Genomic DNA, 25,027 nt, shown 5'->3' with positions numbered 1-25,027 from the left:
ATCTTGTGGAGGGGACACTCCCAGGAGGTGATGGCTCTCAGTGAGGAACCAGGAATGACGGGAAAAAACACCCCCAAAATCCCCTTTTTGAGACGGATGGATTCCACGAGAGGCTGAGCTCAGGCTCCTTGTCCAGCACATCCCTGAGCGCAGGTGGGAGGGGAAGGAGGTGTCCCTGTCCCCCCCAGGTGTGACACTGCTCTGGTGGCCAGGTGAGGGGCACCTGTGCTTGGCAGGACCAAGCCCTGGGTGTCAAAGGGGGTGTGCCCCAAAGCACAAACACACTGAGCTCACCTGGGAGCCACAGGGTAGGGAACTGCTTCAAAAACTGCTTCAAAACCACCAGAAAACGGGAGCACTGGGCCACTTCCATCGCTGATGGGCCTGTCCAGAACAGAAAATGGAGTTCAACAAGCCGGGGATTTATTTATTTGGAGATTATTTTTTTTTTTAGCTTTCACAAAAATAACCAGCCCTTTTTTTTGGGCTTATCTGGCCTTGGCTAACGCCCCACAAACGCAGCTGAGGACATGAAGCTGTTCCTTTAGTGGGCTGGTAGCACAAGGGGTGGAAAGGAGGGAACATCTTTCCCCCAGGGACGCTCCCAGCTCTGGGGGAACACCGAGCACTCCGTGGACTGAACTTTGGGCTTTGAGCTCTTTCCACCTCGGCTCTCTCCGTGTCTGTGTGACAACCTGGTACTTGAAAACAAGAACTAAAACACAAGAAATACTTGAGCCTCTGCCTGGTGCCTGCGGGGCCGGGATGGCCCCGGCTGCCTCACGCACAAGCGGTTCCTCCAACACAGGGCAGGTGAATTCCTTTCCAGGCTCTGTTCTAGCAGCAAACCATCTCTTTTGGCTGCCTCTAGAGATGCCAAAGCAGCAGTTCAAGGCCTGGAAAAAATGTGAGGGGTTTGTCGGTTTGGTGTTGGTTTTTTTTTGTTGGTTTTTTTTTTTCCTGTTCAATTTTGTGCTTCCTCTAACGTAGTTTGGGATGAAGGCGTTTTTCAGCCGTGGGGCAAAAAGAGGTGAAGTTGGAGAAGGAAGGCAAAGTCCTGCCGTGCTGGTGTTTGATCTGCCAAGCTTCACACAGGGTGAACACTCAGCAGTTTGCAGTGGGAATCGCAGGTGGGCCCGTCCTTTCCTCCTGGAGTGGACTTCACCAGCCTTTTCCTCCACCCTGAGGGGTGAAGAACACCCCAAGCCCGAGGGGTTGGACTCGTGAGTGTGCCAAACTGCTGCAGCAATACTTGTGAGCAGCAGCTCCTCCGAAAGCCCAGCTCGATGTAGCTCAACCAGGGCAATTGCTGAAATCCACCTCTGATTCCCAAGGCAATTGAAGGCAGGAAAATCGGGTTGCAAAGTGCAGGAATTGTGGTTTTCTGTCTGAAGCTGGGGGTTGCCAACAGCAGTTGTTTCCGTGGTGGGATGGAATGTTCTTGCTAAAACAAGTTTCCACTGTTTTCATGTCTTCTACACCAATATATATATGGTGTATATATTAAACTGTGTAAAATTGTACTTTGTACATAGAACTCTGTACAATATGGAGGTACAGCTTTTTTTTTTTTTTTTTTTGGTTCAGTTTTTTTCCCCACTCCCCCCTTTTTGGTACAGTATTGTACAGTATTAGGAGTCGATGTGTTGGAAGTGTTCAATCCATACTGAGGCAACGAAATGTATCCATTGTCATTAGCAATAGTTTTGGAGAAATAAATGTTTTGGGTATGGTGGAAACACTGACCTGAGGGTGCCGCTGTGTGATGTCCTGGGGTTTGAGTGGGAGAGAGGGAGAGCGTGGCCTGGGGGACTTCTGGGATGCTCAGGAATGTTCCTGGAGCTGCTGGGGAGTGCCACAGAGGGAAGGGGGACACCAGGGGTGTGGCGATGGGACAAGGGAATGGGCTGAAGCTGAAAGGAGAGCGGGTTTAGGTGGGATATTGGGAAAGAATTCCCTGTGAGGGTGGGGAGGCTGTGGCACAGAGAAGCTGTGGCTGTCCCTGGATCCCTGGGAGCACCCTGAGATAGTGGAAGGTGTCCCTGCACACGGAATAAGACTTTAAAGGTTTCTTCCAACCCAACCCATTCTTTCTGATTCCTGATTCCCTGTTCCCCCACCCCGGGCTCGCACGCACCCGCCGCAGGATTCCCCGGGCCAAACACTTCCCTGGCAGTGACCTGGTTTAAAAAACGCTTAATCTTCATCATTTTCCTGCGGAGGATGGACTCCCCAACTGCCTCAGGAAAGAGGATTTAAGGCTGAGATTATGGATTGGATCATAATTATTATCATTACCAGCTTTCCACAGGCCTTTTCCAGAGCGTGCCGTGGGGGGAACGTGGCAGGGCCGTGTCATTTTGGCTTCCTTTTCGTACGATTCGAAGGAATCACTTAATTTCAGTGGGGTTTGATGTTACCCTGAGGCATTTTGTCCCCCCTGTCCCTGGGGTGAGCATCCCTGGGCTCCCTGTTCCCATCTCCTGTAGGGAACAGCTGGAAATCCGGGATGCTTTCACTCCAGAATCTCTGTGGTACCATCCTGGAGCCAGCTGGGCACGCTGGGGGTGGCTTTTTGCTTTTTAAAACGTGAACTAGGAGTCAGAGAGCAATTGGGGTGGCACAGACAACACGGGATTTTTGATTTTTGGTCACTGCCCAGCAGAAGACGCTGCGATTCTCTCTCAAACCCCCATCAGACCACAGGTGGGTCCGAGCCTCCCTCAAACCCCTTTTTTATGGTGGTTTTTACCAAAGAAACGCCGTGGTGGGTGGCGGCAGGGTTCAGCTCTCCCGGGTGTGTCGCAGTGACACCGCGGGGACACCGTGTCATTTCTGTCCCCAAGGAAAAGGTTCCCTGCTGCACACACGGAGCTGGCGGCTTGTCCTTTATTCTTCGGGCTTTGCTGCCACCAGCTGGAACAAGGAACTCTTGTCACAAATCGCTGTCAGGGCCGGGGTTTCTCTCCCGCAGCCTGTGGCAGGGTTTGTCCCCTGTGGGCACAGCCAGTCCGGGGGTTCAGGTGGCATTGAGGAGTCCGCTGGGAGGGAAAACCTGCTGCTGGGGCGGCCAGGGAGAGGAAACGAGCTGGGAGTTTTAAAAGGATGGCAGAAGAGAGGATGAGTGGGCTGGAAGAAGCCAGGCAGGTGCTGGGGGAGAGTTCCCTGCACTCCCAGGCTTGGGGACACTGATGGCCCTGCTTTAAGGACACAGCCACCACACGCACAGAAAATAAAACCAGACACAATTTCAAGCAGTCACCTCGGCCCTTTCTCTTCCTGTCAGCTGAGCCGCGGCGAAATGACTTCAATCAAAGTGATTTCGGGTTTCCTGTGGTTAAACCGAGACTGTGCCATCCCTTCCCAGCCCTGGAGAACCTCGGGGAAGGGGCCGGGCTGTGCCCTCAGCTCCGCGGCTTCTCCAGGCGCTCACTCACCTGCAGCTGGGCAAATGGAGCTCAGCAGGAATTAAGGAACTCATCAGGGGTGGGGTTTGTGTGCAGCCTGGGGAGGTGGTGTCGGTGTTTGGATGCCACACACGCTGATGAGCTCTCAGACCTCTGGAGGCTTTATCGGTGAGGATGGAGCCTTCAGACACACCCACGGCAGCCTGGGATGATTCCTGACAGTGGGGCGCTGGTGCTGAGCTGGTCACGGTGAAGCCAGAGGGAGCAGGGACAGGAGCAGCCCCGCTCTGCCCCGCGCAGGGAGCAGAGGGCCCTGAATGCCACATCCTGCCCTGAATCCCACCCTGAATCCCACATCCTGCATCCCACCCTGTCCTGCATCCCACATTCCACCCAGCATCCTGCATCCCACCCTGTCGTGCATCCCACATCCTGCTCTGCATCCTGCATCCCACATCCCACCCTGTCCTACACCTCACCCTGCATCCCACATCCCACCCTGTCGTACGTGTCACCCCGCATCCTACATCCCACATCCCACCGTGCATCCCACATCCCACCCTGTCCTACACCTCACCCTGCATCCCACATCCCACCCTGTCCTACACCTAACCCTGCATCCCACATCCCACCGTGCATCCCACATCCCACCCTGTCCTACACCTCACCCTGCATCCCACATCCCACCCTACATCCCACACCCCACCCTGTCCTACACCTCACTCTGCATCCCACATCCCACCGTGCATCCCACCCTACATCCCACATCCCACCCCGTCCTACACCCCACCCTGCACCCCCCGTCCCCGAAGGGACCCCGCACAGCTCGCTGCCAGCCTCGCGGGCTGATGCCGTGCCCGGGGTCGGGCGCTGTCCTTGTGCCGGCCCAGGTGAGGCGGGCTGGGCACCGCCCCGGCACTGATCCCGCTCGGGCGCCGCTCCCAGCTCCCCGGCGGTGCGGAGGGCAGGCAGAGCCGGGCCCGGGGCTGGCCGCAGCGCTGGGAAGGTTTCTCTCGAGCAGGAAGCTGAGGCATTTCCTCCCGCGGCGCGGCCGCTGCTCGCTCGCCGGGCGGGTTTTGCAATCCGCGGGTTTCAGTTCCCGGCTCGAGGGAGGCGCCTCTCGCTCCTTCTCTCCCCGCTTTCGGCGTCTGGCAGGGTTTGGCTGCCAGCCCCGGCAGGTCCCGGCCCGGGCCCGTTCCGGCAGAGATCAGGGCTCGGTCCATGCTCAGCTCGGGCCCCGGTGCTGCCGGGGAGGGTCCCCCGAGGAGCGGCGTGTCCCGGAGCGCCGCCGGGAGCGGCGGTCCCGGGCTGAGCCCCGCGCTCGCCGCCGGCCATGCAGAGCACCCCCAGCTACCTGTGGAGCACCGAGGACCTCCTGGGCCAGGGGGCCACGGCCTCTGTCTACAAAGCTCGCAACAAGGTGAGCGGGAGGGTGGCAGGAGCCCCCAAACCCCCGAGCCCGGTGCCCCCGTCCCTCCCGGCCCCGGAGCTCGCCCTCCCCCCGGGGTCCTGTCTGCGGAGCAGCTCAGGCGCCGCTGTGGGGGTTATTTTCATTTTCCGTGGGGTTCCATCCCCCTGCTCCGCGGGTCCAGGGCGGCTTTTGGGGCGCTCACGGCCGGGTCCTGCTCGCCGCGTTCCCGAGCGGCGCAGGGGGAAGAAGGAGCCGCTTTCCGGGGAATGCCCAGAGCTTTTGAAAAGCCCATCCTTGGCCATTTGCATACTTCATGCAAACACTTGCCAGGCTCGGAGCTGGCTCTCCTCCTCGGCTGCCTTTGAAGTGTATTAAGCCAAGCGCAGGAGCGGCCCGGGAGCATCATCCCCATCCCGGGGGATCCAGCCCCGCACCGGAGCTGTTTGTGCTGACAATAAACACAGCGGCACGCAGCGCGTGGGTGCGGGGACAGGAAGAGCCGGGAGGTGAAAAGCAGCGGTTTGTTTTGTGCAGCAGAGCAGACGCCTTACAGAGGCATCATTTGCATCCCGAGCGGGGCGTGGGAGCCGTGACAGAGCTCCCGGAGCTGCTCTGCACGTGGGTGACAGCACCTCGAGTTTTCTTTCCTCTTTTTCCTCCCCAGAAATCGGGGGAGCTGGTTGCTGTGAAGGTCTTTAACAATGCCAGCTACCTGCGGCCCCAGGAGGTGCAGATGAGAGAGTTCGAGATGCTGAGGAAGCTGAACCACAAAAACATCGTCAAATTATTCGCCGTGGAGGAGACAGTGAGTGGGGAGAACGGCGCGTGGGGAACCCTCGGGCTCCCCAGGCGAGGGAGGGGACCTGTGGGCACAGGCCAGCTGCTGGGACACGGGGCTGGCTGAGCCCTCCTGGCCTCTCCCTCGCAGGGCAGCAGCAAGCAGAAGGTGCTGGTGATGGAGTATTGCTCCAGTGGCAGCCTGCTGAACGTTCTGGAAGACCCAGCCAACGCCTTTGGGCTGGCTGAGTCCGAGTTCCTCATCGTGCTGCAGTGTGTGGGTGAGTGTGGGGCTCGGGGACCCTCCGGCTGGGGACCCCACGGTGCTGGTGGGTGCAGGGGAAATGGGCCACTGAATAACTGAATCAATGTGATCCCAGCAGAGGCTGTTCATTGTTCCCATCACACGGCAGATACAGATTTTAGGTCTGCTGTCCATCTCTGCGTTGGCCCAGCTGCTTCTCCCTGAGGCAGGCACATCCTTCAGGACACCAACTGCTCACTGTCCATCCTCACCTTTCCTCCCCTGTCCAGGGTTTACATTTTTGCAGACAATTTCTCACGCTCTCTGTCCTTATTTTTGATCCCGTTGTTTTCTCAGTGACTTTGATGAATTCCTGAGGGCTCTAACAACAGAGCTGCAGGTGGTTTGATGACATGACTCACAGCCAGTTTGGGCTGGTCCATCAGCTGTACAGACACATGGCTGCAGGTGGGAGCCTCAGGCACCACCTGGGCAGTGCACTGAGGGCTCAGAAGCTGCTCCCCTGGACACGGTGGGCTTCAGCTCTGTGTTCTGAAGGCAACAGAAAATCCCCTGCCATGGCCTCATCCTCATCCTCCCCCAGTCACACTGGTGCCCGTCCAAGTGCAACCACCGTGGGATTTATCCCCGCTTTATTCCAGGAATTTAAAGTGGTTGTGCATTTATTTCTGTAACTAGCAAAACCAGAACATGCCGTTGGAATAAGTATTTTAATGAAATATGCAAAGGTGAGCTGACAACTTCTTAGCAGGAAAAAAAAAAAAAAAGGCAACAAAAGCAACACAAAAGCTCTTGGGTAAAAAGAAACATTTTTTCTTTACAAATTTTATTTGCTAGTCTTGGTTACCCAAAACAATTTCAATGCAGACACGGAAAAAAACTCACGCTGGCGGTCCCAGTCTTTGACAGAAAATCAGAAATCAAAATTTCTTTTCTCCTTCCTAAGCCCAAACTGAGCCCTCACACAGAAACTGTGCCTCCCCCCAGTGGCAGGGATGAACCACCTCCGAGAGAACGGCGTGGTGCACAGGGACATCAAACCCGGCAACATCATGCGCCTGGTGGGCGAGGACGGGCAGAGCATCTACAAACTGACGGATTTCGGGGCCGCCCGGGAGCTGGAGGATGACGAGAAGTTTGTGTCCGTCTATGGCACAGAGGAGTACCTGGTGAGTAGGGCCTGGGGGAGGCTGCTTCTTGCCCCTCGGTCCAGCATCTGGGGGATCTGGAGAGCCTGATCCGTGTTTTTGGGAGGGGAGGGGCTCAGGGCCTTGGGGCAGGGTTACAGGGGAGGTTTTGGGGAGGACCCAGAACTCTGTTCTGAGAAATGATTTTTGGGGAGGATCCTGAGCTCCATTACAGGTGATGGTTTTTGGGAGGTCCTAGAGCTCTGTTTTGGGTGATGATTTTTGAGGAGGACCCAGAGCTGTGTTCTGGGTGATGATTTTTGGGAGAACCCAGAGCTTCTACAGGTGATAGTTTTGGGGAGGAGCCAGAGCTTCTACAGGTGATGATATTTGGGAGGACGCAGAGCTGTGTTTTGGGTGATGATTTTTGGGGAGAACCCAGAGCTCCATTACAAGTGATGGTCTTTGGGAGGTCCCAGAGCTTCTACAGGTGATGGTTTTGGGGAGGAGTCAGAGCTGTTACAGGTGATGATATTTGGGAGGACCCAGAGCTGTGTTCTGGGTGATGATTTTTGGGGAGAACCCAGAGCTCCATTACAGATGCTGATTTTTGGCGAGGAGAACCCCAAGCTCTGTTGCAGGTGATGGTTTTCAGGGAAGACCCAGAGCTGTTCCAGCCGATGATTTTCGGGGAGAAGCCCGAGCTGTGTTCTGGGCGCTGATTTTTGGTGGGGAGAGCCCCGAGCCGTGTTCCAGGTGATGATTTCCCCCTGTCTCTGTCCCCCCAGCACCCCGATGTGTACGAGCGGGCCGTGCTGCGCAAGCCCCAGCAGAAGGCGTTTGGGGTCACCGTGGACCTCTGGAGCATCGGGGTCACCTTCTACCACGCTGCCACGGGCAGCCTGCCCTTCCTGCCCTTCGGGGGACCCCGCAGGAACAAGGAGATCATGTAGGTCCTGTCCCCACCCTGGGGCTGTGGGTTTAACCCCAAATGGCCTCCCAGCCCTGACGAGGGGTCTGTGTGGGCAGTGTGGGGAAGAATCCAGGTCCTGGTGCCTTTTCTGAGACTCTTTTCCCAGGGAATTTTCTGTAAACAGGAGAAATGTTTTTGTAGCTGTACCTTTGTTATTCATCCCTTTCCCCAGGAGGGACTTCTCCCTGATGTCCCTCTGCTCTGACCAATGGCAGTGAAGAGGTTTTGCCTTCATTTCACCAATCCAATTGGGCTGTGTGAAATGGTATAAAGGGGAGACACATCCCAAAAACAGAGGAGTCATTTTCAGCCTTCTGAAGTCAAAGTCTGTGTCACTGTAGTACAAAACAGCATCGAGGTCCCATTTGCTGTGTTCTCCCTGCAAATGGGATGCCTGGATGGGGCACTGGGCAGGGGGCTGGAACCAGATGATCTTTAAGGTCCTTTCCAACCCAGATGATTGCAGGATTCTCTAAAATGCATTCCCTGGCTAAATAGCTGGGAGGAGAGGCAGGGTCAGTGCTCACCTGGAAGGGTTTGACTGTTCCTTGCAGAATTTTCCCTCTGGGCACTTCATTTTCCCTCAGTGAATCATTTCTTTCCCAGCACATCCACACTCTGCCCCAAACAGAGCTCGCTTGGGCTCGAGTCAGCAGCAAACAATTCCCTCCCCACAGGTACAAAATCACCACGGAGAAGCCTCCTGGGGCCATCGCAGGGATCCAGAGGCAGGAGAACGGGACCATCGAGTGGAGCTACGAGCTGCCCATCACCTGCCGCCTCTCCACGTGAGGGTGCCTTGTGGGGCTGCACTCGGGGGTTGGCAAAAGGCAGAGGAACTTTCCATCCCCAGGTGTCACAGCCCTCAGAGCAGATCTTGGCTTTCCAGACGGGAAAAGGGAGTGCAGGGGGGAAATGGGTCACTGAATAACTGAATCAATGTGATCCCAGCAGAGGCTGTATATTGGCAGATACAGATTTTAGGTCTGCTGTCCATCTCTGGGTTGGCCCAGCTGCTTCTCCCTGAGGCAGGCACATCCTTCAGGACACCAACTGCTCACTGTCCATCCTCACCTTGTGCTCCCCTGTCCAGGGTTTGCATTTTTGCAGACAATTTCTCAGGCTCTCTGTTCTTATTTTTGATCCTGTTGTTTTCTCAGTAACTTTGATGAATCCCTGAGGGCTCTAACAACAGAGCTGCAGGTGGTTTGATAAGATTACAACCAGTTTGGCTGGTGGATCAGAGTGGCCTGTGTTGTACGGAGACATTGTACAGCAGGGCAGTGTTTGTGTCTCGGGGTCACACCAGCCCATTCAAGCCTCTCTCCTTCCCTTGCTGCTGCAGGGGGCTGAAGGACCAGCTGATCCCCATCTTGGCCAATATCCTGGAGGTGGATCAGGAGAAATGCTGGGGCTTCGACCAGTTCTTTGCAGGCACCAACGACATTTTGCACAGGATGGTGGTGGACGTGTTCTCCCTGCAGCAGGCGTCCTCCCACCGCGTCTACATCCACTCCTACAACACGTAAGGCTGTGCTGGAGGTGAATTTGGGGACGGAGCTCAGGATTCAGCCCCTCACTCGAACAGGGGAAAGCTGGGGGCAGCACCTTTCCCTCTGCACCGCTCCCGAGCCAGGTTAAAACACAGCAGGCTCAAATGAGCCTCTGCTGGGAGTGCCCTAACGGAGCTGTGGGCACACAGGGAGGTGTCCAAACCTGCTCTGGTATTTTTCTAAGAGAAAATACCAACATTTTGGTATTTTGAGGGCAGCAGGCTGCTAAAGGGATGGCAATCTGTGTGCTCACCTCACTGCTTATCCCCATCCTTTCACTCCTTTCTCCATTGCAGTACCACCAAGTTTTTAGATGCCGTCTTCAAGCAGACAAATATAGCCCCTCACCATCAAGAATATTTGTTTGAAGGACACCCGTATGAGCTGGATCCCAACCTGCAAGCTCGTAATTTCTGCAAAACCACAGAGAGCAGCCCCCTGACTCTGCTGAGCACCTCGGAGCAGCCCGAGGACGTGGTGGGGGTCCGCTACAGAGACCGTGAGTGTGGCTGGTTGGAGATGTGTCACGGCAGGAGAAGAGGGATTTGTTCCAGTTATTGTCCTGAGAGATCTCCCGTTTCTCAGCTGGGTTATGTGGGCCCATTTCCAGCCTGATCCCAGGTCTTGGTGCCCGGGCAGTGTTTGACCTGGATCCCAGTTCCCAGTGGGGTTCCCAGTCCCCCAGACTGGTGGCTTTTCCCACTGCCACGTTGTGCCAGTCCCCATTCCCAGTGGTGACCCCAGTTCCAGCAGCAGGACTGCAGGTTCCCAGTGCCCAATCCCAGTCCTGATCCCAGTTCCCAAGGCCAAATCCCAGTTCTGATGCCAGTTCCCAGTGCCCAATCCCAGTCCTGATGCCAGTTCCCAGTGCCCAATCCCAATCCAGAAGGTCCCTGGAGCAGAGCAGGATGTGGAGCAGGATCAGGGCATTTCAGGGTCACTTTTCCCCCGCCATGTGCTGCTGCTCCAGGGCCACGCTCCACCCTGGGCTTTGCAGGGAATTCCTGCCTTCAGCCACACTCCCCAAATGCCTTGGAGGGCTTCCCTGAGCCCCCAGCCCTGAGGCTGAGACCCTGAATGACCCCAGGGTTTTTAATTGGCTGTGTTAGCGGCTGCCCCACAGCCAGCAGCTGGGGGGAGGACAAAACACCCCCCGACCCTGCCTGTCTTTCCCAGCGGCGCTGGACTTCCCCAAATTGGTGCCCAGGGTGGACGTGGTGGCCGACTGCAGCGCAGCCAAGGTGGGTGTGAGTGGCAGGGGCCAGGCTGGCAGTGCCCTGTGCCTGTCACAGGTCCTGGCAGTGCCCTGTGCCTGTCACAGGCCCTGGCAGTGCTCTGTGCCCAGCACAGGTCCTGGCAGTGCCCTGTGCCCAGCACAGGTCCTGGCAGTGCCCTGTGCCCAGCACAGGTCCTGGCAGTGCTCTGTGCCCGTCACAGGTCCTGGCAGTGCTCTGTGCCTGTCACAGGTCCTGGCAGTGCCCTGTGCCTGTCACAGGTCCTGGCAGTGCCCAGCACAGGTCCTGGCAGTGCCCAGCACAGGTCCTGGCAGTGCTCTGTGCCCGTCACAGGTCCTGGCAGTGCTCTGTGCCTGTCACAGGTCCTGGCAGTGCTCTGTGCCTGTCACAGGTCCTGGCAGTGCCCTTTGCCCCGCAGAGTGCCGTGGGGGCCGCTCACCAGACGCTGCGCCTGGGGCGGGCGCTGCACAGGGCCCGAGAGCTGCTGGCCAGGGGACTGCACTGGGTGATGTGAGTGACAGGGACACTGCTGGGCCACGGGGGGACACGGCTCTGCCTGCACGTGGGGGGGTCTGGGATCAGTGGTGGGTTTTCCAGCCTCCTCTGGGGCACAGAGGGACATGGTCCTGCTCTCCCGGGGGGGTTTGGGATCAGTGAAGGGTTCTCCAGCCTCTGTGGGATGGTGGGGTTGGGTTCTGGGGGGTTTGCAGGGAGCAGGGCAAAGAGGGGTGGGGTGTCCCCATGGGGCTGCACCTGGAGGAAAAACTCCTCGGTGTTGTGAGGATGCTCCTGGCCTCTTTTGTTCCTTTTGGGTGACTTCTTTCAGTTTAGGAGAGGCTGAGGAAGAGCAGAATTTATTATTATTGCTTATTCTATTAATAATAATACAATAATCATCCTCACTGTGTGTATCTATCGGAAGTGTTCCTGCCCAGGACAGAGTGGGACCTGGAGCAGAATTTTTAAAATTTTTTTTATTATTTTATTTTTATTGTTATTATCACTGTGTGTATCTATTGGAAGTGTTCCTGCCCAGGGCAGGGGGTTGGAATGAGATGAGCTTTATTAAGGTCCCTTCCAACCCAAACCATTCCATGAGGAATTTCCCTGCTCCTTTTGGGGCAGGGCAGTGAGCAGAGCCTAAAACCAGCAGCCACAGGCTGTTTTCTGTCCCTCCAGCCCCATCCCCACCCCTCTGGCCCCGGGCTGGGTGCAGGGAGCCCGTGTTGGAGGGGCTCTTTTCTCTTCCTGCAGAGGGAACCTGAGGACGGAGTGCTGCAGGATTTTGGAGCAGAGGAGAGGGGCTCACTCCGTGCTCACCTGCCTGCAGCTCACCGAGGGGAAAACACCAACACACGTGCTGTAAGTGAGCACACGTGGGGCTCTCAGAGGGGCCTGGGTAATCGGGGATCAGGAAAACACCAGGAATAAGCTGATATCTGGGAGGCAGGAGGGTTTTTTTTTTTTTTTACTGTGGGGAATGAGCCACTCTGGCTGTTTGTGCCTCTGTGCTTGAGTTTTTAATGATCAGTCCTTGGTTTCACAGGAGCCCAGAGCTGGTCCTGCCTCTGCCTCCTGCTCTGGGCTCTTCTGACTGTCACAGCCCCTGAGCAGGAAGGCGCCAGGGCTGCTCCAGGAAAGGAAAATGGAGTTGGGATAAAATAAAGAGCAGGATGGGGGGCAATAAAGACCTCCATGGGGGTCTGGCCTCTGTCACCAGCCCCATCCCCTGCAAACATCCCTGGAGAGCCGGGCTGCGTTCCCAGGGATCCAACACCCCAGCACCCATGGGGAGAGCTCCTGCTTCCTTCCAGGAGTGTCCACTGAATTATGGAGAGACCCTGAGCCGCCCTCAGGCTTCCCCTTCCCACCCAGCTCAACCCATTTTATCTCAAGCAACCCATGGATATTTTGCCTTTTTTCTGCTTTTTGTTGTTATTGTTGCCATAGTGGAAAATTCTTCTCCGCTGGGTTGCCGTTCTTTCAATCTTCACCATTTAGCCAAGTCTCTTAATTTCCATTTCATCTGAAAAAAGGAAAATAATAATAATAAAATAGGGACGCCTGGTTCCCACTGAGTGCAGCCCTCAGGGCTGGAGTGCCAAGAGCAGCGATGCTGCAGCTGGCTGCTCTGGCTCTCTCAGCCCTTCCAACACTCAGCATCAGGAATATTTCTGCTGACTGAGCCAAGTGTGCCACGCTCAGCCCTGGCAGCTCCCGAGCCAGCTGCAGGGACACAGGCACCATCCCAGCTGGCCTGGAGCCAGCGGGTGTCCAACCAACAATTTTGGAACAAATTGGACACAACGGGGCGAGGGGGGTTTTTTTACCAGATCAGCACTTTGCATCTCGTGGCTCAGATCTGGCGCTCCAAAATCAGAGTTGCTGCCCAAGGAAATCAGTTTGCACCCTGAAATTTGAGTTGCTGCCCAAGGAAATCACTTTGCACTCTCAGATTGGAGTTGCTGCCCAAGGAATTCAGTTTGCACCCTGAAATTTGAGTTGCTGCCCAAGGAAATGAGTTTACACTCTGAAATTTGAGTTGCTGCCCAAGGAAATCACTTTGCACTCTCAAGTCAGAGTTGCTGCCCAAGGAATTCAGTTTGCACTCTGAAATCGGAGTTGCTGCCCAAGGAATTCATTTTGCAATCTCAAGTCCGAGTTGCTGCTCTAGGAAATCAGTTTACACTCTCAGATTGGAGTTGCTGCCCAAGGAATTCAGTTTTCACCCTGAAATTTGAGTTGCTGCCCAAGGAAATCACTTTGCACTCTCCAATCGGAGTTGCTGCCCAAGGAAATCCCTTTCCAGCCCCCCCAGGACCCCGGCACAAGGTGGAACCCTTTGCCCCGGTGACAGCCACCTCTGGACTGTTTCCCCCTGAGGAATGTCCCTTTGTGTCTCCCCGCAGGTGCGAGGCTGTCCCCGCAGGCAGCAGGGGCCCGGCCGGGCTGGATGTGCTGAGGAGCAGGCTGCAGAGGGTGAGGAGCAGCCCCAGGAGCCCCCGGGGCTCTGGGAGAGGCTGGTCCCAACCTCTGCCCATCCTCGGCAGGTGGACGAGGAGCTCTCGCAGTGCTCCCGCAGCATCTTCGACTTCCAGGGCGCCCTGGATGGGATTTTGGCCGAGCTGGTGAAGGACAGGCAGCAAGTGCACGATGACAGAAGGTTTGTGGTGGAACCTCTGGTGTCACTGAGCTCAGGGCTGTTGGTGATGTGATCCGGGGCTCTCAAAGGATAACCAGGAATTAGGAGAATGTCAGGAATGAGCTGATATCCGTCAGGTGGATGGAGCAATTCCCCTCCCAGGCACAGCCCCTGGGGTCATGTCCCCTCCTTTCCCCTCGCTTCTGTTCCTGAGCTCTCTTTTTATTTATTTCTCTCCCTTATCTCCGTGTCCTTAGCCTGCCAAGTGTGTCATACTCGCTCTCCTAAGGAGTGCTTCCTGCACAGTCTGTCATTAAACAGGACTCACCTATTTATCCGGCAAAAAAGTCAGACTTGTTCATTATAGTATCATTATTTGGGGCTGGTTAAGCTATTCGCTTAATATTATTAATTATTAATAATAATTAACAGTGCAATAATATATATTAAGTAATTGTAATAATAATATATAATACACATAGAATTATTATTATTAAATATATTATTATATATTATATAATAATATATAGAAGTATATTATTATAGCTATATAATATAAACATAAAATATTGTATATAATATTAAATATTGTTATATTTAAATATTATAATGTATTATTATACAGTTGTATGTTTTTATATTTATGTATATAAATAATAATAAATAATAGTGTAATAGTCTTATTACTATTACACTATTATTCACTGAAACCTTTATGTGGCTCTTCAGGGCAGCACACTAACAAAATTATATTTCAGGGGGATATTATCAGGGGAAAATACATATTATGAAAAAACATATATGAAAATTATATTTTCAGGGGGAAAAGGTGTATTTTAATATGACTGATCAAGTAATTTTTTTTATATAAGTGTCCAGTACAATAGACCTGAATTACTTTGGTCAGCTGAAATAGTTACATCATAAAATCAAATAGAAATCTCTCTTAAAAAAAACAAGTCAGATTAATTGCACATCAATTAGAGATGTGATGGAGTATATTAAAAGTACATTTATGAGCACAAAATACACGTGTCTATTATAAATATAACATATGTGTATAATAACATAATATGTGTATATAAACATACTATATATGTATAATATAAAAGTATATTTATAAGCACACAATACATGTATATATTATAAATATAACATACGTGTATAATAACATTATATGTGTATATAAACATAATATATGTGTATAATATAAAAGTACCTTTATAAGCACACAATATATGTGTATATTATAAATATAACAGACATGTAAAATAACATGTGTATATAGACATAATATATGTGTATAATATAAAAGTACCTTTATAAGCACACAATATATGTGTATATTATAAATATAACAGACATGTATAATAACATAATATGTGTATATAGACATAATCTCTGTGTATAATACAAAAGCACATTTATGAGCACATACCATGGCACAGGCAGCAGTGCCCCCAGCACAGCAGGGTCACATTCCACACCCCAAAGCGATCATTTCCCCCCAAAATGAGGATTTTATCCCTTCCTTCCCCATCCCTTGGCAGCATCCCGCAGATGGAGTGCTGCCTGGAGAAGATGCAGGTGATCTACAGGCAGTTCAAGAAGGCCAGGACGTGTCTGAGTGAGTGCTGGCCCCGGGGGGAAATGGATTGGGTTGGTTTGGGAAAATGGGTTGTGTGGTTTGCTGGGAGGTGCAGTTCTTTCAGGGAATGGTTTGGAAAATGGGTTGTGTGGTTTGCTGGGATCTGCAGTTCTTTCAGGGAATGGTTTGGGCTGGAAGGGGACCTTGCAGAGTTTCTGTCTCTGTGTCCTGACTGCAGCCCCGGGGGCTGAGGGAAGGAAAATCCCCTCCAGCAGCCTCCAGCAGTGTTGTGAAATTGGATTTGTGGGGCTGTGAGCAGGAAACGCGAGGTGGTGACCGTGTCTTCCCTCCCCAGGGCTGGGCTACAACGAGGAGCAGATCCACAAGCTGGACAAGTGAGTGCCACCCCTGTCCCCTCCCCAGGAGCTGCCCCGGGGCCAGGAGGGTGTTTGGTGGCTCTGCCTGGGTCCCAGAGGGATGGGAATTGTCCCTGATGCTGTCAGAGGGCAGCTGGAGGTGGTTTTTCTGCTGGTTCCTGCTCCAGGACCTCTCCCAGGGAAGGTTTCAAGGCGTGAACTCCTCCAGGTGAAGCTCTGCAGAGGTGGGGACAGGGAGAAGATGTTGGGCCACATCCCTGTGTCGCTGTAGGACACGAAAGAAAGACTCCAAATATTTCAGAAGGCAAAGAGCACAGAAAAAAAGGCTTTATTTTCTAATTCTTACTACCTTTGATAAGGTGTTCCCACACAGACTTGGTGAATGGGAGCTTCTCTAATCCCACTGGTTAAACCAGAGAACCAGCAAAACACCACCTGGAGAAAGATGGTTTGGAGAGAGGAGAGCTGTTTGCCGAGATTGTTTTGAGAAAAAAAAAAAAAAAAAAAAAAAAAAAAAAAAAAAAAAAGCTTTTTTTGAGAATTTTTTTTTCCCTTGGGAAAAATTAGCAGCTGCCAGCAGGCTACAAATCTCTCAGGCCCACAATCCGTGTGCTGGATGAGGGGATAGACTCACTGCAGGCTGCTGAAGCCGTTTATTCCCCGAGATGCTGATTTGGGAATGTCCCTGCTTTGTCTGCTCAGCTTCCAGCGGCAGGGAAGGGCCTGATGGGGTTTGTCCCTTTAAAAATCCTCCTTTCAGTTTCCACCGGAACCAGGGGGATTTTATCACAGGCGAGAAATGAAATTCCCACTTCAGCGTGCTGCAGGGAGGGTGGAATTTCAGAGACTCCTTTTGTCCCACTGAATGCTCAGACATTGAACATTTGCCTTAAATTCCGAGGCAGAGACTCCTCAGCGGTGCCCGGGGGATTGCATCCCCCAAAACCTCCCTCTCCATCCCAGGCAGGGTTTGTTTTCTCCGTGACTCATCTCAGAGCATCCAGCCCCTCTTCCTCCATCCAGGAGGCAGCTTTGGGCCTCCTGTGACGTTCCTTGTCACTCATTTAATGAAATGATGCTGTTCTCTCTCTTATCCCGGGGTTTAGGATGAAATGAAATGAAATGAAATGAAATGAAATGAAATGAAATGAAATGATGCTGTTCTCTCTCTCCTCCCGGGCTTTAGGATGAATTTGGGGAGCCTGGCCAGGAAGGTTCTGTCCATTTTCCAGAACGACTGTGTCCAGCAGTACCAGGAGGCTCTGGCTCTGCACAGCAGCAGGATGAGGTACCAGCCCTCCCCTGGGCTTTGGGGCAGGGGATTTTAGGGTAACCCACCAGGGATCAGGGTTTCCAAGTGCTCTGTGCTATGGATAGAGCACGGAGATGGAAAATTTGGGGGTTTGGGGAATTGCTGAGGGACTGCACAAACCTCAATCAGCTCTGTGAACCCACTGGAAATCACCCCAGCAGCCATCCCACAGCTCTGCCTCACTATTTTAAATTTATATTTAAAAAAAAAAGCCCCCAAACTTGCAGCTGGAGTCGGAGCAGCAGTTTCCTCGCTCCTCTGAGGGAGGTGAGGTTATTTTCACGGGGACAGAATTGCCACTGAGACAGAGAGATGGGTTTAGTGGGAACGATTTGCTGTTAAACGGCGCTGGGGGAATAACCCAAGAGATTGAGAGCAGCAGGTGGGGAGAGGATGTCTCAAAAATGGGATTTTCGTGGCAAGGTTGCTTTTGGAGAGGAGCAGCCTGCCCTGGGCTGCCGCTGTGGGTGGAAGGAGGAGGAGTTCCTGGAGTACTTCACAATTAAACCCAGCTTTTGGACCTGTTTCTGGTGGGGAGCAGCCCTGGGCTGGTTTTACAACTGGAGGGGATTTTGAAGCTGGAAGTTTGATTTGGATGCTGAGAATTTCTCCAGGAGCTGTAAGGCAGGGTGTGCCCTGTCCCTGTGCTCTCCCTGCCTCCTCCTTGCCTTTTTTCCCCGGTTTTTTTTTCCCAGTTTTTTTTTTTTTTTCCCCAAGTTTTTTTTTTCCCCAAGTTTTTTTTTTCCCCAAGTTTTTTTTTCCCCAGTTTTTTTTTCCCCCAGTTTTTTTTCCCAGTTTTTTTTCCCAGTTGTTTTTTTTTTTTTCCCAGTTTTTTTTCCCCCAGTTTTTTTTCCCAGTTTTTTTTTTCCCATTTTTTTTTTCCCCCAGTTTTTTTTCCCGTCTTTCTCCCAGCCCCAGCTGGTCCCACCAGGGGTTTCTACGCTGCCAACCTTCACCCAAAGGCAGGTTCCACTCTGAGGACAAAAACTGTGTCCCTCATCACCGTGTCCCACCACAGGCAATCAAATCTTCCTTAATTTCAGGGGGAATTTCATCTTGGATTGGGATTCCCCCCTGGACGTGGAGCTTCACGAGCTCCCTGCAGTGCAGGAGGCCTGTCTGCTCTAAAGCAGCTTCTACCTCTGCTCACAGGGATGGAAAAAAACCTTCTCCATGTTTCCCTGGGGTATTTTTGTACCTGTTTTCCCGTCCTTACGGAGACAGCGCCGTGAGTCACAGCTGGATATTTTTAATTTCTTGTTACTTCAGTTTTAATTGTCCTGTTTTGTTTCCTGCCAGGGTTTGGTTGGTTGTTTTTCTGGGGACTCGAGGTGGATCATTCACCTGAAATATTCTTCCCTTTGCTTTTTTTTTTTAAAGCCAAACCAAACATTTTTAAATTTTTTGTTGTTGTTGTTTTTGTATACAACTCCTGCTGTGCCTGCTGGGCGTGAGGAGCCTTTTTTTGGGTAGATGCTCAGTCCTCCAAGGGACAAAAGGCCCAGCCTGTGCTGGGTGAAATGATGGGCCTGAGCTGCCTCATTTACAAGCAACTTTTGCTAATTAATTAGCTGTTAGAGCTGTTTGGATAAGGTGGCCTTTGGTGGCTGTTGCAGCTGTGGTCACAACGCTGCTGCGACTTTCCTTGAGGATTTTACAACCCAGCCACCCCGCAGAGAGCAGCGTGCAATGAGAACACACAAAAGGCACCCACGACGCCAGTGACGGGGTTTTGTCGCCTTTTTCTCCCTCCAGGAAAGTCTGTGACATCAAGAGGCACCTGAAGAAGATCAGCAACCGCATCAGCAGCTGCAGCGTGGAGATGATGGAGTGCCAGGACTGCCTGCAGGGCGTGGGTGTCCGGGGCTCCACAGCCTCCTCCTGCTCCCCTCTCCAGGCTCCAGCAGCACCTGGAGGGTTTTTAAACCCCTTGCTGTGGGGTTTTTTATGGCTATTCCAAGCTGGAGGAGTTGTTTTGTCCCTCTGTGTGAGCGGGGAAACCTTTGGGAAAGGCACTGCTGGTCCCAAGGGTTGTGTGCCCTGGGCTCTCCCTGCCTCCTCCTTGTCTTTCCCCTGCCCTATCCCAGTTGGGTTTTTTCCCAGTTTTTTCCCATTCCCAGCCCCAGCTGGTCCCTCCAGGGGTTTCCATGCTGCCAACCCTCTCCTGTGCACGGGGGGCTGGGATCTGTGCCCAAAAAATGAGAATTACAGCAGGAGGAAAATGCTGCTTCACCTGCAGCTGCAGAGCTGGGGCACAACCTCCCGGAGGATGTGCTGCTGCTTGGGTTGTTTTATTTATTTCGTGCTGGGGCAGAGCTGGGTGGTGGCATTGAGTGTTTGGCCCCAGGGTCAGCCCCTGGAGTGGGCACTGCCAGGATTTTCCTCCACAGGCTCTGGACAGGCTTCTCCAGACAGAGAACTGGAATTTGGCCCCGGCTCCTCCCTCTCCTTCCCCCGTCCCGCTGAGCCAGGCACGCCAGGAGATGGCTCGGAGGTGAGTCCCTCTGCTCCTCCTCGGGAACGGGGAGAGGGTCCTGTGGCTGCTGCGGGGCTGGAAAACTGTGACCCTGCTGGGGGACATCCCAGCCCTTCAGCAGGAGCTGCTCCCGTGGGAAGCAGGGTCCGAGCAGGGCAGGAGTGAGGGCTGGCTGTGCCCTGCAGGAATTAGGATTGCCTGTGTCCATCCAGGAATTAGGGCTGGCTGTGCCCCTGCAGGAATTAGGGCTGGCTGTGCCCCTGCAGGAATTAGGATTGCCTGTGGCCCTGCAGGAATTGGGATTGCCTGTGGCCCTGCAGGAATTGGGATTGCCTGTGTCCATGCAGGAATTAGGATTGCCTGTGTCCCTGCAGGAATCGGGATTGCCTGTGTCCCTGCAGGAATCGGGATTGCCTGTGTCCCTGCAGGAATTAGGATTGGCTGTGTCTCTGCAGGAATCGGGATTGCCTGTGTCTCTGCAGGAATCGGGATTGCCTGTGTCCCTGCAGGAATCGGGATTGCCTGTGTCCCTGCAGGAATTAGGGCTGACTGTGGCCCTGCAGGAATTGGGATTGCCTGTGCCCCTGCAGGAATTGGGATTGCCTGTGCCCCTGCAGGAATTGGGATTGCCTGTGCCCCTGCAGGAATCGGGATTGCCTGTGTCCCTGCAGGAATTAGGATTGGCTGTGCCCCTGCAGGAATCAGGATTGCCTGTGTCCCTGCAGGAACTGGGATTGCCTGTGTCCCTGCAGGAACTGGGATTGCCTGTGCCCCTGCAGGAATTAGGATTGCCTGTGTCCCTGCAGGAATTAGGATTGCCTGTGTCCCTGCAGGAATCGGGATTGCCTGTGCCCCTGCAGGAATCGGGATTGCCTGTGCCCCTGCAGGAATTAGGATTGCCTGTGTCCCTGCAGGAATTAGGATTGCCTGTGGCCCTGCAGGATGCAGGAATGAGGGACTGGATCTGCCCGTGAAGGAATGAAGAGCTGGATGTGCCTCTGAAGGATACAGAAATTAGGGCTGGTTGTGTCTCCAGGATGCAGGAATTAGGATTGGTTGTGTCCATGCAGGAATTAGGGCTGGATCTGCCCCTGTAGGATGCAGGAATCAGGGCTGGCTGTGTCCCTGCATGATGCAGGAATTTGGATTGGCTGTGCCCATAAAGGATGCAGGAACTAGGGCTGGCTGTGTCTCCAGGATGCAGGAATTAGGGGAATCCTTGTCCCTGCAGGATGCAGGAATTAGGTTTGGCTGTGTCCCTCCAGGATGCAGTGTTTGGCCCCATTAGAATTAGGGTTGGCTGTGTCTCTGGGATGCAGGAATTGGGGAATCCTTGTCCCTGCAGGATGCAGGAATTAGGGCAGTCTCTGACCCTGCAGGATGCAGGAATTAGGGGAATCCTTGTCCCTGCAGGATGCAGGAATTAGGGCAGTCTCTGACCCTGCAGGATGCAGGAATCAGGGGAATCCTTGTCCCTGCAGGATGCAGGAATTAGGGCAGTCTCTGACCCTGCAGGATGCAGGAATCAGGGGAATCCTTGTCCCTGCAGGATGCAGGAATTAGGGCAGTCTCTGACCCTGCAGGATGCAGGAATCAGGGGAATCCTTGTCCCTGCAGGATGCAGGAATTAGGGCTGTCTCTGACCCTGCAGGATGCAGGAATCAGGGGAATCCTTGTCCCTGCAGGATGCAGGAATTAGGGCTGTCTCTGACCCTGCAGGATGCAGGAATCAGGGGAATCCTTGTCCCTGCAGGATGCAGGAATTAGGGCAGTCTCTGACCCTGCAGGATGCAGGAATTAGGGCTGTCTCTGACCCTGCAGGATGCAGGAATTAGGGCAGTCTCTGACCCTGCAGGATGCAGGAATTAGGGAAATCCTTGTCCCTGCAGGATGCAGGAATTAGGGCTGTCTCTGACCCTGCAGGATGCAGGAATCAGGGGAATCCTTGTCCCTGCAGGATGCAGGAGCTGCTGGAGCAGATGAGGTCGGTCACTTGTGATCTCCAGTTCAACAACAGCATCATCGAGCGGTGAGTGAGAGCACCCAGAGGTGCTGCCCGGGGCAGGGATCCCTGCTGCTCCCCCCAGGAATGTGCTGCAGGCTCAGGCTGGGCTCACACACAGCCACACTCACCCCTGGCGTGGTTCACGTGGGGTTTACCTGCCCCACCTTTGCATCAGCAGCAGAATTTCTCTTCCGTGGAGTTTTAGCCGTGAATTTCTCCGTCATTTCTTCCTCCTCTCTCCAGCCTTTTACTGTGCTGTCAACACTGACTGCTGCTCACTGCCGTGGGAAAGAGGAACTTTCTCTTTCGGAATGAAAATCTCTGTGATTTTTCCTCCTCTGCATCCTTTTCTTGAGGCTCCGAATGCAAACGGACAATGGGAATGTGGACAGCAGGAACCTTAATAGGAAAAAAACCCCAAGGAACTGGGAATCCAGCCCTGTTTTTAGGACCACATCTGCCCTAAATGCTTTATTTTTTGTCCCTGCAGGTTGGGTGGGGCCGCTCCCACTCCCAGCGTTTGAGGGGCACGGTGAAGGAGCAGCTCTGAAGCAAAACCACTTCCCAGCACAGGGAATCCCCAGCGCCTGGAGCGGCGGGATTTCCGTGCCCTGGGAGCTCTCCGTGTCCTACCTCTGTGCTCCAGCACTTTGCACGTTCATCCGCACCAGCTCCCAGTGCCCTGAGCCCCTGCAAGTTTGGCCACGAAACCGAGGGTTTGGCCAGAAAATTTTATCTTTTTATTTTTAAGAAAAAAAAAAAACTGCTTGAAGGACTTGGTGCTTTTCTGGTTCCCACTGTGTCTGATGAGGAGGAAGAAGAAGTTTCACCTTTTGTCCTCTTATTTATTTAAGAATTATTGCCGCTTTTAACGTGGGCTGGGGGGCTGCTGGAGGCTCTGAGTGCTCCGAGCTGCCCTGGGAAGATTTTCCCAACCCTTTCCCTGCTGTTAATGCTCCAGAGAGACAGGATGGAGTGGGAACACATCCCTCCCACCCTCGGGAATCACAGAGAGCTCCAGGAGGGCCCTGCTGACCCACGCCGGGGCTTTGTTAGGGGGAGTCATCCTGCTCTGCTTCCCCGACTGCTTTTTGACCTTGGGCTTGATGAGGAGCTGCAACTCCCTGATTATCAGCCAGGGCACAGAGGGAACAGCGGCTGGGATCCGGGATCAGGAGCTGTTTGTGGGAAGAGTCAACCACGCTGCCCCTCGGCCACCCCTCACCTCTGTGTGAGTTACGGGGTTTTATTTATCCCATCGCAGGGAGCAGCACCCTGGTGACAGATCCCAGCCCTTCCCTGACACCGGGACATTTCCCTGGCACCGAGACATTTCCCTGACACCGGGACATTTCCCTGGCACCAGGACACCTCCCTGGCACCGGGACACCTCCCTGGCACCGGGACACCTTCCCTGACACCGGGACATTTCCCTGGCACCCGGACACCTCCCTGGCACCGGGACACCTCCAGCCCAGCACAGGGAGCAGCAGCTGCAGGGGCTGTGCCCGGCCTGAGTTTCTTGTGAGAACACGCCGAGGGTGCCCCAGGAGCCTCCCCCGCCCAGGAAACCTTTCCCCGGGGTGGAATTTGGCACCAGAGCTCCCTCATTCATTTTAATTATAAAAACCAACATCCTGAATGTCCAACCCAACTGTTTGCCGTTGGAGGGAGGAGTGGAACGAAGCCACGGCTTAAAAGCTTTTCTCCCTGCCAGTTATTTTCGGGGATTCTCCGAGTTTTTCTATTGGGTTTTGTTGTTGGATGCTGCAGGAATTCGCTGCTATTCCCCCAGGAAGAGGGCAGGGAGCCCGGGCACGGTCCCTGCGGCACCTCCCGGGGCTCAGTGGAGCTGCACTGACTCGCACCAGCTGAGCATTTGACCTGGAACACGTTTGGCTTCGACAAAAAAGGGATTTATTTTCTTGGCAGATGGAAAAAAGGGTTGGTTTTTTGGTGGGTTTTTTTTTGTTGCTAATAGCCCTTGTCGCGCTCAAACTGCTGTAACGCAGCAGCTGCAGAGGGGACTTCTGGAATCCAAATGAAACAAGAATTTTCCTGTCAATGTTAATTACTTGGGGTGTTTTTGGTTTTTTTTCCCAAAAAATATTTCAACCTGTGGCCTAAAAGAGCTCCCTGAATACCTGAAGGGACAGCTGGGAAGGATAATGTCTGTCATGAGCCAGAGCTTGCTGTGGGGACAGAAAATATTACATTAATTTAGTATTTTTATGTCCTGAGGCTGCAGAAAAGAGACTGGAGATATTTCCCGGGATGGTATTGGGAAAATGAAAGTTCGGAATGGTTTTGGGATGTTCCCAGCCAGAGGCCAGGTAAAACTTCGCCCTCAGAAATGTCCTTTTATGGTAGGTGATTCCTGATACAATTAACAGTTGGTGGAGGGTGTAGGATAAACCACCAAATTTTTGTGGAACCATTTCCTGAGGAATAAATCCGCCGCTGTTTTCAAGCAGAAGCGGAGGAGGTACAAAATCAGGATCCTGATCTGGGAAGGAAAAGACCTCCCAAAAATCAACTTGCTGCTTAGCCCAGAACAAAACTCGAATTTTTCCGGCTGCCTTTATCCCTCTCATTAGGGGCCGCTTATGGCGCTTGGCTGCTGGGAGTCAGAGCCAGTGTTTTAATCCATCCTCCAAATTAGAATGCTCGAAAAGGATTTAATTTAGATATCCTCGGCTTATCCTGTCCTCAGGAGCAGCAGCGAGACGTCAAGTTCATCTCCCCGGAATCCCGGGTTCCCGCAGCCCTGCTCTGCCCTCTCCCCTCCCTTCCTTCCAAAAGGCGCAGAAATCCCGGGCTGATTCTGCCTCAGGGAACGAGTGAGGTGATGTCCTGTGTGACTCCGCGCTGTGTCACCCTGTCCGGCCAGCAGGGAGGGTGTGACAGGGACCTTCCCCTTCCCGTGCCACATCCCCGGCGCTAAAGGGACCCGGTCACTCACCCGGGGGAAGGGGTGACATCGTCGCCCCCAGGGCCACCATCCCCCCGAGCCGCTGCACTTATTCAGCCGCGATGTTTTCCGCGCGTGTGGCAGCCCCGGGAGCGCGGCTGTCGCTGTCCCTGCGGAGGGGACAAGGGGTGTTTTTGGCGAGGTGCCCCACGGGGACAAAGCGGTGACAAAGCGGTGACAAAGCTCGGGGGGGATGATGCGGCTGCGCTCCCGCAGAAGACGCTGGGGAAAACCACTGGCTGCGCTTGGTGGGACCCCCCGAGCCCCCCCGGCCCCGCGGGGTGACTGCCCAGCGCGGACATCCCCCAGCGCAGGGGGAATCCCGGGGACACGCCGCTGCGGGGACATTCCCAGGGGAATCCCACGGTGAAAACATCTCGTGGGAAAGGAGGGGGGTACAAAAGCGAA

At 53.7% G+C, this 25,027-nt stretch overlaps 1 protein-coding gene across 2 annotated transcripts; it reads left to right on the top strand.

The window, feature by feature from the left end:
• Positions 1 to 4,702: 4,702 nt before the first annotated feature.
• Positions 4,703 to 22,657, top strand: IKBKE (inhibitor of nuclear factor kappa B kinase subunit epsilon). Of its 2 annotated transcripts, XM_066335597.1 has the most exons (20): positions 4,703 to 4,827; positions 5,483 to 5,623; positions 5,747 to 5,876; positions 6,848 to 7,029; positions 7,776 to 7,936; positions 8,638 to 8,748; positions 9,306 to 9,485; positions 9,810 to 10,012; positions 10,690 to 10,754; positions 11,167 to 11,258; positions 12,003 to 12,110; positions 13,658 to 13,727; positions 13,799 to 13,911; positions 15,441 to 15,517; positions 15,834 to 15,873; positions 17,042 to 17,143; positions 18,923 to 19,019; positions 19,558 to 19,661; positions 21,601 to 21,672; positions 22,139 to 22,657. In XM_066335597.1, exons 1-20 carry the CDS (start codon positions 4,741 to 4,743, stop codon positions 22,170 to 22,172), a joined length of 2,169 nt encoding a protein of 722 aa, XP_066191694.1. In that variant the 5' UTR covers positions 4,703 to 4,740; the 3' UTR covers positions 22,173 to 22,657. The 2 variants fall into 2 exon arrangements, with proteins under 2 accessions (XP_066191694.1, XP_066191695.1); XM_066335598.1 differs by lacking the exons at positions 9,810 to 10,012; positions 10,690 to 10,754; positions 11,167 to 11,258.
• Positions 22,658 to 25,027: the final 2,370 nt, after the last annotated feature.

This window comes from Sylvia atricapilla, chromosome 25 (genome assembly GCF_009819655.1).
Source record: "Sylvia atricapilla isolate bSylAtr1 chromosome 25, bSylAtr1.pri, whole genome shotgun sequence".
Lineage (NCBI taxonomy): Eukaryota > Metazoa > Chordata > Aves > Passeriformes > Sylviidae > Sylvia > Sylvia atricapilla.
This window is presented reverse-complemented; position numbering and strand designations above follow the sequence as displayed.